At 43.0% G+C, this 12,151-nt stretch overlaps 2 protein-coding genes across 11 annotated transcripts in view; both read left to right on the forward strand.

Moving 5' to 3' along the window:
* The first annotated feature begins 3,539 nt into the window (after window positions 1-3,539).
* Window positions 3,540-7,273, forward strand: pex13 (peroxisomal biogenesis factor 13). Its single transcript, XM_068327435.1, has 4 exons — window positions 3,540-3,710; window positions 4,526-5,223; window positions 5,907-6,029; window positions 6,467-7,273. Exons 1-4 carry the CDS (start codon window positions 3,637-3,639, stop codon window positions 6,808-6,810), a joined length of 1,239 nt encoding a protein of 412 aa, XP_068183536.1. The 5' UTR covers window positions 3,540-3,636; the 3' UTR covers window positions 6,811-7,273.
* A 307-nt stretch (window positions 7,274-7,580) lies between these two features.
* sanbr (SANT and BTB domain regulator of CSR) overlaps window positions 7,581-12,151 on the forward strand; it is an 11,852-nt gene continuing 7,281 nt past the window's right edge. For 3 of the 10 annotated variants that reach the window (XR_011037341.1, XR_011037340.1, XR_011037339.1), the window contains exons 1-9: window positions 7,599-7,697; window positions 8,222-8,396; window positions 8,477-8,648; window positions 9,010-9,161; window positions 9,251-9,422; window positions 10,010-10,106; window positions 10,285-10,523; window positions 10,719-10,777; window positions 12,097-12,151. The exon at window positions 12,097-12,151 is cut by the window's right edge and continues 106 nt beyond it. Coding sequence is in view for 1 of the 10 variants with exons in the window: in XM_068327706.1 (XP_068183807.1) it covers window positions 8,531-8,648; window positions 9,010-9,161; window positions 9,251-9,422; window positions 10,010-10,106; window positions 10,285-10,523; window positions 10,719-10,777; window positions 12,097-12,151 (892 nt within the window). In the remaining 9 variants the exon portion in view is untranslated. Of the gene's footprint in view, window positions 7,870-8,221; window positions 8,397-8,476; window positions 8,649-9,009; window positions 9,162-9,250; window positions 9,423-9,466; window positions 9,488-10,009; window positions 10,198-10,284; window positions 10,524-10,718; window positions 10,778-12,096 lie in introns of those variants that run through there. The other 7 variants (XR_011037335.1, XM_068327706.1, XR_011037336.1 and 4 more) reach the window with 7 other exon arrangements.

The following is a 12,151-nucleotide window of genomic DNA, read 5'->3' on the forward strand; positions in this document are numbered from 1 at the left end:
GCTTCTTCAGAGTGCGAAGAAGAAGAAGAAACATCATTTAACCCCACAAGGGGGTCTGCAGGCATGCACATACAAGGAGGGTAGTGCGGCGGGCAGCTACGTTCTGCTGCACCCACACAGCAAGTTGTTGGGAGACGGTGCCTTGCTTGAGGGCACCTCGGCGGTGCTCCGGAGCCTCCCACTGCCAGCTCAACACTCCGAGATTTTTGGTCCATGTGGGTCTTGAACCGACCACCCTCCGCTGCCCGGCCCAAGACTTAGTGGACTGAGCTACCGCTGCCCCCCCCCCAGTCCGGTCCTCTGCATCAACTTGTGGAATTATGCAAATGTCATAATCACATGTCCTCGTTTTTCCAGCTTGGAGATCACTGAGCTAACAGCTATTACTTACATTTTCTGATCCTACAATTTGCAAACTTCCTACGGCACACCTTGATTATAGGTATCGTACCTGTACGTCCCTGGAAAGACTCTCCATGCAAGACCTAACTCATTTTCACATTGGGGAAAATCCCACCCAGCTGTACAATATTTTACCAGATCAGTGTGCTGCACAGTGTTACGAAACTGATGAGCTGTGATCGTATTGTACAGGTGAGTGACCATAGGACTTGTTTACACATGAATCTATAGGACATGAATGGAAAGACGCAGAAAAAAAGGACAGGTCTGATGCCCCAACGTGTAATTAACTGTTAGGAAACATTCAGCAGGAAGCAGTTCACTGGATCTTAATTTTTTTAATTTTTGTCTGGATTGTTCAAACATACATGAGTGAAACGTCCTGAAAAAGAAGCAAAATGACAGATTTAGAACTCAAGTCTGTTCAGAGCTTCAACAAACTGTCGTAGTGTCCGTGGTCAGGATGGTTGGGTGTGTTCCACACCCTGATAATACTGACTCCAGAGCAGCACACACCAGTCAGCTACTGTATTTCCTTATTTCACAAATAGCCACAACACCAACATTCTTTTCTTAATACACGTGACATACAACGTGAAAAACACGCAGAGCAATGAGGAACCAGTGTTTGTGAAATGTACACACATCTCTATCTGGCCAATCCAAAGTTCTGCCCGGCATAAATACACCATATAACCAATTAGGAAGTGGAATGTCTGAGCAAATAAAGGAAAGCTGTGTTGGAGTGTCATCAGTGGAGTCAGACCAGCTGACTACCGCTGTACAAACCCTTCAGTTTGGGTCAAACAGTCACTGAGGACAACCTGCTGTGGTTGTATGATGAAAAAATACACATACAGAGGGAACCAACAGCAATATTCTTCCATTTACTTGAGGTAATGTGCTTCATTGGCTGCTTCTTCTTCTTCTTCTGGTGATTTCTAATTGGATAATCACTCCTTTCAGATTTTCTCTTCTGAGACGTTTTACTATGAAATTCTAATTTAATCTACAGAATCATGAGGCCAAAATGTGATTTGATGATTGATTTTATTTTTAAACGCAACACATGTTTTAGCATCTCTCTCTCACACAATACCCATGTACCTTGGCTTATGTTGTTTAAAGTTACGTCGTTCTCCATTGTACGCGTTTTTCTAAAAAAAAACACACGGAAAGTTTACAGAATTTTACTCAACTGTATGTCCATCCACCAAAAATATTGGGTCACTAGAGAACGGAACATAATATTTTGTTACTGTACAATACATAAAAATAATTTAAAAAATAATAATAATAATAAAATAATAACAAAATACTAAGAGCCGGTTACCCACAATATGGAAGAAGCATGTGGACTTTATCTGAAGACAAGTTGAGGATGTTTTTTCTGTACTGTATTAAAAATAAAATTGTTGTATGCTTAAAATACATTTATATTAACCATATGTTTTTGAAAACGCATTCAGTACAGTACAGTATAATACTGGGATGGTTATTTTTGGACAAGATAATTCGACTGACATCATTTTTCTACTTACGTCGTGTTTCCTGCAAACAAACTACAGTAGCTCTAAAAAATAATTAAACGAGGGATTTTGTCTTGCAAAGTTAGAAATTAATATGCTCTAGCTTCAAAACACAACGCAAATAAACTATATTTCATAATTGCACTGTTTAACATTAATGAATTTTTTTAAAAATAGTCACTTGTCCAGTAAACTACTTGTAAAAAAAACTACTCTACCTCCCGTCTGCATACCCACAGACCCCTTGTGTGTGGTGTGTGTGTGTGTGTGTGTGTGTGTGTGTGTGTGTGTGTGTGTGTGTGTGTGTGTGTGTGTGTGTGTGTGTGTGTGTGTGTGTGTGTGTGTGTGTGTGTGCTACCGGTCTGTACACACTATACAGTACATGCATGCAACTATCAACCAGTGTGATAGTACTGATACTTTCCCAATTTTTCAATACAGTTAATAAAATTACATAAAAAAATTCAAAGTTTGTCAGAAAAGTTATTTCTTTAGTGGTTATTTGTGGGGTCCATGCAGATTGGATGTGGGCCAGTGAATTATTCCTTAATCTGAGCAGAGAGTGCATTTATATCTAACAGTCATATGTTAGATATTACTTTTCACAATGTAGTATTCTTCTGAAGCTCATTTTATATTAACTTACTCCAGCGTGAGGATCCTTGATTGCATTTGATATATAATATCATATGACAAAATGTCACAGACGCCACTACAAATGCTAAAAACATCTTATTATTATATTACCTTAATTTTATTTCCTTATTATATTACCTTGTGAGTTTCCCAGTATGGGATCAATAAAGTCTACCTATCAACCCACCTGAGATTTAAAAACATCCCACGCAGACTGACGTCATGGACCAACAGCATGGATCACCACCGCTGCAGACGTGTGAGCCTCGGTGTCTCACACCTACATGGGTCTCCTCTGACGTACTCCCCTAATGAGTGTGTGTTCGAGGCTCCTACACACCAGAGGCCTGACATCACATCTGCCCTCACCGCCAGCAGAACGGCAGCTCTTCAGACAAATCACTACAACACCCAAATGACTGCTGTAAATGTGGTTGATATTGGATGGTGTAATACCAATTCTGTTACCCACAACTCTCACTGGGGGAACTCCTCTCCCGCCTCGTTATAGGTTTAAAACAGGAGTGTCTCTTCTGATGTCACAGCGCCCTCTGCTGGACACGAACGAGAGGCGCATTCAGGTGTGCTTGTTAGACATTTGAAAACAAATAACTGATTTTAATGGTTTTAAAAGGTAATTCCACCTCCAATGAATGTTAAATTATTTAAATTATTATTATTGTTACAAACATTCACGTCTTTAGATAAACTGAGCTGCCTCAACTAAACCTACTCGTCTCAAGTCGTTCTGATCGATAGAACCCTCTGGTGCGTTCAGGTTCCACGGAGGTTACAGTTACATCCGTATGTATGTTAATGTTACAGACGCTGCCTAATTATAATAAAATACTTCCTCTTTGCGTTGTAAATGCATGCTTCCTAAACTTTTTCTGGTCCTTTTGGTGGCGTGGATCCCTTTATCTTGTTAATGAGGCGCGATTTGAGCGTGGGAAGTTACGAGGCGCGCTTGAAGGCAGCATCAGAAGTAGCCTGGTAAACAGGGCGGACAGCCGGGCCTCGGTCCGGTGTCGGGATTATTTTAGATAATCTGTGAATATTTGATGTTTCCATGGACTCTCAGCCTCCACTGAAGCCTTGGGAGAGGCGGATTCCCGGTACGATGATCGGACCCACGAACTACAGGTAAACGAGCTTTAGCCTTGTTAGCTTGTTAGCTTGTACTGTCGTAAAGCTGTTGTGTTTATTGTCGGTGTGTGTGTGTGTGTGTGTGTGTGTGTGTGTGTGTGTGTGTGTGTGTGTGTGTGTGTGTGTGTGTGTGTGTGTGTGTGTGTGTGTGTTGCTGCTCACATTAGATTATTAACTGTTTCGGACTGGTTTCATTTAATTTGCACAGGTAAAACCACGCGCAAGTTAGCATCCATGCTAGTCCGGTGGGCCTGCTGTCGCCTCCACAGCTAAAACTACATTTCCCACAATGCAGTAATTCATCCCTTTTTAATTTTGACACAAACATTGTGAAGAAAGTTAAGGTCCTAACTCGAGTCTGATGTTATTTTTCTTTATTCGTTGATGGTTTGACCCTTGATAACCTGACACATCAAAAGGATTTGTGTTATAAAAGACAAACCGACATGTTTGTTTGTGCAGCGGTGACTTGAATGAGTAACAAACTCAGAGTTATTTAACAATAAGGAGTAGTTACGTTCATTTGACATGTATTGATTACGTCTGGCCCTTTGAGGACAGACATTATGATGATGTGGCCCCCGAAAATGGGTTTGACGCCCCTGCCTTAGAATAAACTACCAGTGACCCCTCGTCCCTCGTGGTTAATGCGTTCCAGGAGCCACACGTGGTTAACAAATCCTGCGATAGAGCGACAAACTATTTATCTTATTATTTTAATTTGATTTTAACGTCTATGAACCCCCCCCCATGCTGATATTGAACCACCTTCTATCTGTCTTACCTCACCCTGTCTTCTCGTCTCTCCACAGGTCAGCGTCCCTCGGACCATCAGTCGGCCCCGCTGCCTCTGCAGGCCCCCCCGTTCTTACCAGGATGGCACCCCCAGTGCCCCCCCGTCCCGTCCAGCAGGCCTACCGTCCATCCTACACCTCCTTCACCTCCTCTTACAGCCCTTACGGGAGCTCCATCTACGGTGGGGGGTACAACCCTTACGGCTACGGCGGGAGCTACGGTGTCGGGGGGTACAACCGTCTGCCCCACACGGAAGAAGTCGCCCCGAGTCGGTTTGTGCAGCAGGCGGAGGAGAGCAGCCGGGGGGCCTTCCAGTCCATCGAGAGCATCGTCCAGGCGTTCGCCTCCGTCAGCATGATGCTGGACGCCACCTTCTCCGCCGTCTACAACAGCTTCCGCGCCGTGCTGGACGTGGCCAACCACCTGACGCGGCTGCGAGCGCACCTGACCCGGGTCCTGTCTGCCTTCGCTCTGGTCCGCACCCTGCGCTACCTGTACCGGCGCCTGCAGAGGCTGCTGGGCCGACGGCCCGACTCGGAGGTGGACGACTTGTGGGCCGACAGCGCCGACGCTCTGGCTGTGAGCGCCGCCAGGACGGGGATGGAGGATCAGACGGTCAAGTCCTGGCCAATATTCCTGTTCTTTGCTGTGGTCCTGGGGGGACCTTACCTCATCTGGAAACTGCTGAGCTCCAGCCCCGCCTCTGAAGAAAGTGGTGAGACACGGTCGACACTTTAATGCGGGCAAACCTGGGTTTCCGACCACAATCCGTCCCAGAAGGCTGTTCAAACAGCGATTTGTTCAAATTCCAAATACGTTTTCCCCCATTACAAATAATGTAAACGGTCTTAATCCGCTCCAAGATGCTAGAAAACTACCTTTTTTCAACATAATTAAGTTATATCATAATGTCATTTATATATCAAATTGTATAGTAATAAAAAGCACATTACCGTCACGTTTTCTCTCGCCTTTTTTCGCACTTGGCGTCGAGAAAAAGGCGTTTGTTTCGCGTTCGACCTCCAAATTTTGTTCGAAAAAAAAAAAAATCTAAATTTTCTGGCCGAATTTCAATTTGTTCGATGTCTAAAGCGTTCAAAAACCAAGGTTTGCTTGTAATTGAAATTCAGACCTAAATAAATCTGGATTATCAAAAATACAATCCCAAATAATCAGTTACAAAAAAAAATTTAAAAAAAAATCTGGCCTCATGAAGTCATAAGAAGTTCAGGAGAGGGTCACAAGGTGACAAGTTGATAGGTGGAGGCTCCGCATTCATCTGTGTAGCTTATAAAACATTACAGTATTTTCCACAGTATAAAGTGCACTGGATTATAAGGAGTGTGTGTGCAGCCTGCTGCTAACAGCTAACTAGCTGACGTGTGTGTCTTTATGCAGCCACTGACTGGGCCAGTGGGGAGGACGACCACGTGGTCGCCAGAGCCGAGTTTGATTTCTCTGCTGCGTCCGAGGAGGAAGTTTCTGTCCGGGCCGGAGACATGATCACCCTGGCCCCAAAAGGTGAGGCTGGAGGACGTTTGATCGTACAGGAAGCGTTGACTCTGTCGGGACATCATTTATTTACATTTTTATTGGATCACGAGACATTTTTGAAGGTATTTTTAATGTGCAGTTAGTTATGAGACCTTTTCGTACAGATTTTTGCTGTTGTATCAGTAATGTCTATTCCTGGATATTAATTGCAAAATATTGTTTTATAATTATTTGCAAAATTCCAGAAAAAAATAGAATTTTTCTTACTATCACACACATTTACTGCCATGCTATCATATAGAGAGATCCAATAAACTTTAAACTGCAGACTTTTAAAGTCAACTGAGTGATGTTTTGAATTTCAGCACATTGTCACCAATGTAAGGTGTTAAAACTGTGTGGAACTATCAAATAAAGGTGGTCAGGGCTCATCTTACAGCCTTTTGATTCTCTCCTGTGTTTAGAGCAACAGCCCAGGGTACGAGGGTGGCTGCTGGCCAGTGTGGACGGTCACACCACAGGACTCGTCCCAGCCAACTATGTAAAGATCCTTGGCAAGAGAAGAGGCCGTAAGCATGTGGAGACGGAACGGTCCGCTGAGCAGAGCAACACGCTGGCCCAAGCTGCTTACCCACAGCCCGGTTCTGCCCCGAGCTTCACGCCGGGCCTGGGGTCAGCTCATGTCTCAGCCTCCTCAGAGCAGCTCCTGGAGGCAGTGTACGCAGAAACACCAGCTCTTAGTCTGGGGACATCCAGCACGAGTTTACCCCCCGGCCCAGCCACAGATATCCCTCAGAACGACGTGTGACGCGTGTGCATTTGTCCTATGTCTGTGTACACATGTCATTCTTTAGCCACTGAGCCATTCACAAAGCAGTTCCCTTGTTGATCTCTAGTGATTCAAACAGTCTGTACCTTCATGTCTACTGTTCTGTTGGGAACCAGAGTGTCTTAAAAGTAGGAGGTTGCAGTATTTTACCAACAATTGTGTATTCTCTGTGTGGTAAACTGCTGTTCTAATGAATCTATACTATTTAAGATGTAATGTTTTGAGATTATTTAATTGCGGGATTCAATGTTTAAGTCAGTTCGGTGCCCAGATGCATCATCTGCATGCTGACAGAGTGATGATGAAGCGAGGGTCCTGCAGGCCACTGGTCTTGGGTTGGATTCAGTCACACTGAAGAGGGGCTGATTTTGCACATTTCAAACAGTTGGTCACAGAAACTAAAACTTTGAAATATTTAAAATAGTTTTGAAAATAAACTCTTCAAAAATCTGTTTGTCTGTTTTATAAATCTTTTTGAGTGGAGGTTTTAATTTTAAAATAATTTTTGGGTATCTAATTATTACCAGCAGACTTCACGCCAAAAACATTATTATTATTATTATTATTATTATTATTATTATTATGTTAATATCAGTCCTACACAGCAGCACTATTATTTTATTATTTTTATCTTTATTTTTATTTTTTTTTAATCTTTTATTTTTTTGTGGGTGTTTTTTATGTTGAAAACTTAGAGGAGGATTTCCGGCAGAAAGCGTCTGTTTGCGGTACAGTCGCTGTATCCTAGCAACAGGCCGCTGTCCGCAGTGCGTCAGCGGGGAAGCGTCGGTGTTGTGGATACCAGCGGAGCTACGAGCGTCTGTGTCGGTTGTTGTAATGTTTGTCGTGATTCTGACGGCACACCGGTAACAGTTTGTGTGTCACGTTATAACGCAGCTAAGTAGCCATTCGCTGAACGAGCTAAAAATGCTAACCGATTGAAGCTAATGGTGGCTTTTCTGTCTCACAAATGATAGCACCACGGGATAACTAAAATGGAAATATCGCTCTTGACGTTTTAATTTAATAAATAGTGCAGTAAGTAAAGGTTATATACATTCATAAGCCTAGTATGCACGTATGAGTCCACCGGCTTTTTAATTTTCCGTATAAACGAACCTCTTTCATAAACTTTTTGACAAGAGTTCTGGGGGGATAGATCTGAGAAAAATTTCAAGTCCGCAAGTCCGTGAAGGCAGCAGGTGCTGTCCCTCAAAGTTAGCCAGCCTTAGAGATTTTTTTCATTATTATTTATTTTCAAAAATACATATTTTTAATCAATTACTTAATAAATAAATATGTATGTGTATATATATAAATACATAAATTTAACTCAAATAAATAAAATAAAATAAAAAATAACGACCCCGGAAATCTCTGGTGTCCGTAGGCGCGTGCCGCTCGAGTTATTGTCCGTGGAGTCCGTGAAGGCAGCAGATGCTGTCCGGCGAACTTAGCTAGCGCTGGCAGCGTGAGCTCAGCGTCATTGTACAGTGACGTAAGACGGGCGCCGGCTGTATGTGTGGTCCAGCGGGACGAGAAGGACTGCTTCCGACTCCATCTCAGTACGTTACTAATATACTATGTTCGCTGTTTGTATGCCAGAGTAAAACTGACTACATTTGACCTAAATGATGTGACGTAGAGCCGCAGGAGGACGGAGGGCTCGGCCTGCGTTAGCATCTCTGATGACCTGCTAATGCATGGAGTCTCCGGAGGACTGGACGGAGCTAGTCAACAATATCAGCTGTCATTTGTCACCAGTGCAGCATTCACGACCGTCATTCAGCAGAACCTTCAAAAACAATCAGAAAGAGGTCAGGATTAAATGAGACGACCCATCAAACGTTGGTTCAGTCCGTTAATGTGGTTGATTTCTCGATGATGTTCACCAGTCAGTGTTGGGTTATATCAGTATGTCCTCTGTCACTTGATGAGCAGCAATTTGAAAGTTTAAAGTCCAAAAATAATCAGTTTACAATCACCTGAGACCTTAGAATGCAGGAAAGTCAAATCTTGGAACTATATAATGTTCAATATTTGCATTTCACCACAATCTTTGTAGCTATTGATTAATCCACCAATTTATTACCAAGTAATTTTGTCTTGTGTATGGATATGGTGGTCGGACAGATGGAGACACTGATGTTGTCTTTCTTTGTTTCTTGTCCTCTGTAGAGATGAGTCGCTTCTCCCTAGAAAACAACAACTTTCCCTATGACAACAACCTCCTGGTGTTGGATATGGTGCTGGGCTCTCTTTGGGGACTGTCCCAGCCCATAAACTGGGACAACGTAGCCCAACTGGTTCCAGGATTTACTCCCAAAGAGGTAGATGGAGTGCTGTTAATAAATGAATGCTTCTGTCCATCCATTGGCCAGTTTAGAGGTAATGCTGTGATACTGATGGGGTCTTACAGTGTTCCCATCGATTCGAGGAGCTGAAACTCACAGGAGCCTTTCCTCAACTGGACAACCAGAGTAACGCTGTGACAGCCGGCAGCACGTCGTCTCCAGATGGTCGGTCCACAATGGGCCAGTCTGAGGAGGTGACGACGCCAGGAGGCCCCCAAGGCAGCAGCAACGCTCCAGGTATCTACCCTCACCAGCAGGGCAGATAACATGATTACTGCAGCTAACCAGCACTGGATACTGAAGTATGTTTTTTTTGTGTTATGTTACAGAATCCATAATTGAGCAACTTTTATTGTGTGTTGTCCAAGAACTTGAAAAAATCACTGCAGTTTCCTTCAAGCATTAAAGCCTTTCTGTCTCTGGCTGGACTGTTAAACAGAAATGTTGTCACTCCTGGTTTTCAGCTGTTATTGTTTTTCTATAAAATCAAAATGGGTTTTTATTCCAGCAGTATATTTTCAGCCGTTACCATCACGCATGAATAGAAATCTGTCAAGTTTAAAATAATCTTGTGAAGTTTAAAAAATAATTTACTCAAATGATTCATCTTTAATTCAATCCTCCATCCATGAAAAAGTGAAATGTGTGTGAAAACATGTGAGGGTTGTCTCATCCACAAGAAAAATGACGGATGGATGTTGAAATCTTTCATGTTAATGAAGTACAAAACTCCACAGAAGCTGCATGGCCGTGGTGCTGCTGGTGTCATTCGACAATGAGATTCAAAGTCATTTAAAGCTGTTTTCTTTCGCTGCTGTCAACAGGTTCCAAATTAACGCAGTCGGGAAGAGGCGTTTCTGTGGAGAAGAAGGAAAGAAGAGGTTCAGGAGAGGAGAAGGACAAACCTCAGAAGCCACGAGAGTAAGTTCTGTGATGTCATCCAGTCTCCCAGTCACCTGCGGCCCCGGCTAGCAGCATCAGCATCACTAATCGATCCCCTATCTGAGTTAATGTACGGGTCACTCACTGGACTTTAATGCGAAACATGTTTAATGTCATTAAATCTTTTATAATAAGGGATTTGACTTTGTCCCCACAGTCCCAACATGGTCATCCATGTGTGCGATGAGACTAAACACCTGAAGCAGGACTTCAAGTGTCCCAGAGATCTTCTGGTGAAAGAGATGCGCTACTTTGCTGAGTATCTGTCTGTAGACCCTCAGAGGTGGGAGGAGGTGGACATCTCCGTTCACTGCGATGTGCAGATCTTCGACTGGCTCATGAACTACGTGAGGAGGAACTCTGTCGCCGAGGGCAACAAGGACAAACCCCGGCTCGGTAAATCCCCCGCGTGAACTTTATCACAAAAATATCACATAATGTCACCTGAGCTGTCTCCAACACAACCTGTCTGTGTGAATACTTGGATAAGGCTTGACTTACTGGTCAGTAGGTGTGGTGAGTGTTTGCTGCCCATTGGCTGTCTGTTCTGTGTTGTTTGTTGGTTGGTCATGTGGTGTTTGTCGGTTACAGAGCCCAGCAATGTGATCTCAATCCTGATCTCCTCCGAGTTCTTGAAGATGGATACGTTAGTAAGTGTTGTGATGCTAGGTGTGGTCGTGTGCTACGGGCCTTTTGTTTTCAGATTTAACTAAATCGATTGGCCTGGAAACAACATACAGGTAGTTCTCAACATATGAACACAAGAGAGGTTGTTCATGAGTCCTTATTTATTAAATTTCAATCTATAATCGTCATTTAAGGTCATTTAAATGTCATTAATACTCAAAATACTAAAGTGCTATTCCCTAAGACTGATAAGAGACAAAAACAAAACATAATAACAAGATACAGTATAATAAAATACATGTACAGGTTGTTTCAAGTTAAGCTGTTCTCGATTATACGTCGGTTTTCAAATAAAAATTATACGGAAAAATAAATCATTTCACTTGACCTAACGTCTGTCTGCCACAAATATTGGACTCTTAAAATCACTAGAAAACAATTTTAAACATAATAAAGCAGAATAAACATATAATCATATGAAAACACGCATGTATGCTTCCAGTATCAACCGTTAAGCATCACTCATGATTCACCCGATCGTTTTAATCCAGATTAGTTTACGGTAAAACTGGTCACCACGACTACAATCTTTAGTAGCCTTTACTTTATCATCAATGATGAACAGTGAAGTATTGAAGGTGCGAAGTCTGACGCTCTGAGATCAATCAATCAGTCAATCAACCTTTACTTGTACAGTGATTAATCACATCAGCAGACATTTCAAAGAAACCCAACAGATGCCAACAGAAACAACAAGAAGAGGGGAGATGAGTGATGGGGTCGCGTGAACACAGCGGTGCTGCTCTTCGGAGGTTGTGGTAGAAACAGGAACTGCAGGGCAATTCTCATTAACGGTGGTGCGCATTTGTTCTTATCTCCGAATGTTCACAAGATGAATGTTTGTAAGTTGAGGACTACCTGTATTTCTCAGCATATTTTTTGATTCTTTGTGATCCTCTATTGAGGAAAACAAGAGGGCCAAATGTAGAGCTCTGTGTGTTTAGAGCTGCAACAATTATGAGAGTAATCCACATTTAACTGCCTGCTGATGTGAGTCATTTGTAATGCAAAGACGAAAATAATTAGCAGCTCCACCTTGTTGATCATCAGGTTTGATCTCTGGGTATCCATAGTGGAGATCCTGGCTTGTTGCAGCCCTAACGTGGACGTGGCATGATTGTCCAGGGTGTCCATGTTCTTCAGCTTCCATGTGGTTTATTTACAGAGTTTGTCATGAGTTGTTATCACCACTGCTGTGCCACTAATAACACGTTTGTTTAATGGAACCGAGTCGACTGTGGTTGAGAAGGGACTCAAGACATGGGTGTGTGTCCACGTTCAGGTGGAGGAGTGCATCCAGTACTGTCACAAACACATGAGTGCCATCGTGGCCACGC

This window comes from Antennarius striatus, chromosome 11, assembly GCF_040054535.1.
Source record: "Antennarius striatus isolate MH-2024 chromosome 11, ASM4005453v1, whole genome shotgun sequence".
NCBI lineage: Eukaryota > Metazoa > Chordata > Actinopteri > Lophiiformes > Antennariidae > Antennarius > Antennarius striatus.

What these genes read in the sequence shown, in the direction of transcription:
- pex13 (XM_068327435.1), top strand. Translation starts at nt 3,637, where the DNA reads ATGGACTCTCAGCCTCCACTGAAGCCTTGGGAGAGGCGGATTCCCGGT. An exon ending in ATCGGACCCACGAACTACAG is followed by an intron (nt 3,711 to 4,525) that starts GTAAACGAGCTT and finishes GTCTCTCCACAG; the next exon opens with GTCAGCGTCCCTCGGACCAT. An exon ending in GATCACCCTGGCCCCAAAAG is followed by an intron (nt 6,030 to 6,466) that starts GTGAGGCTGGAG and finishes TCCTGTGTTTAG; the next exon opens with AGCAACAGCCCAGGGTACGA.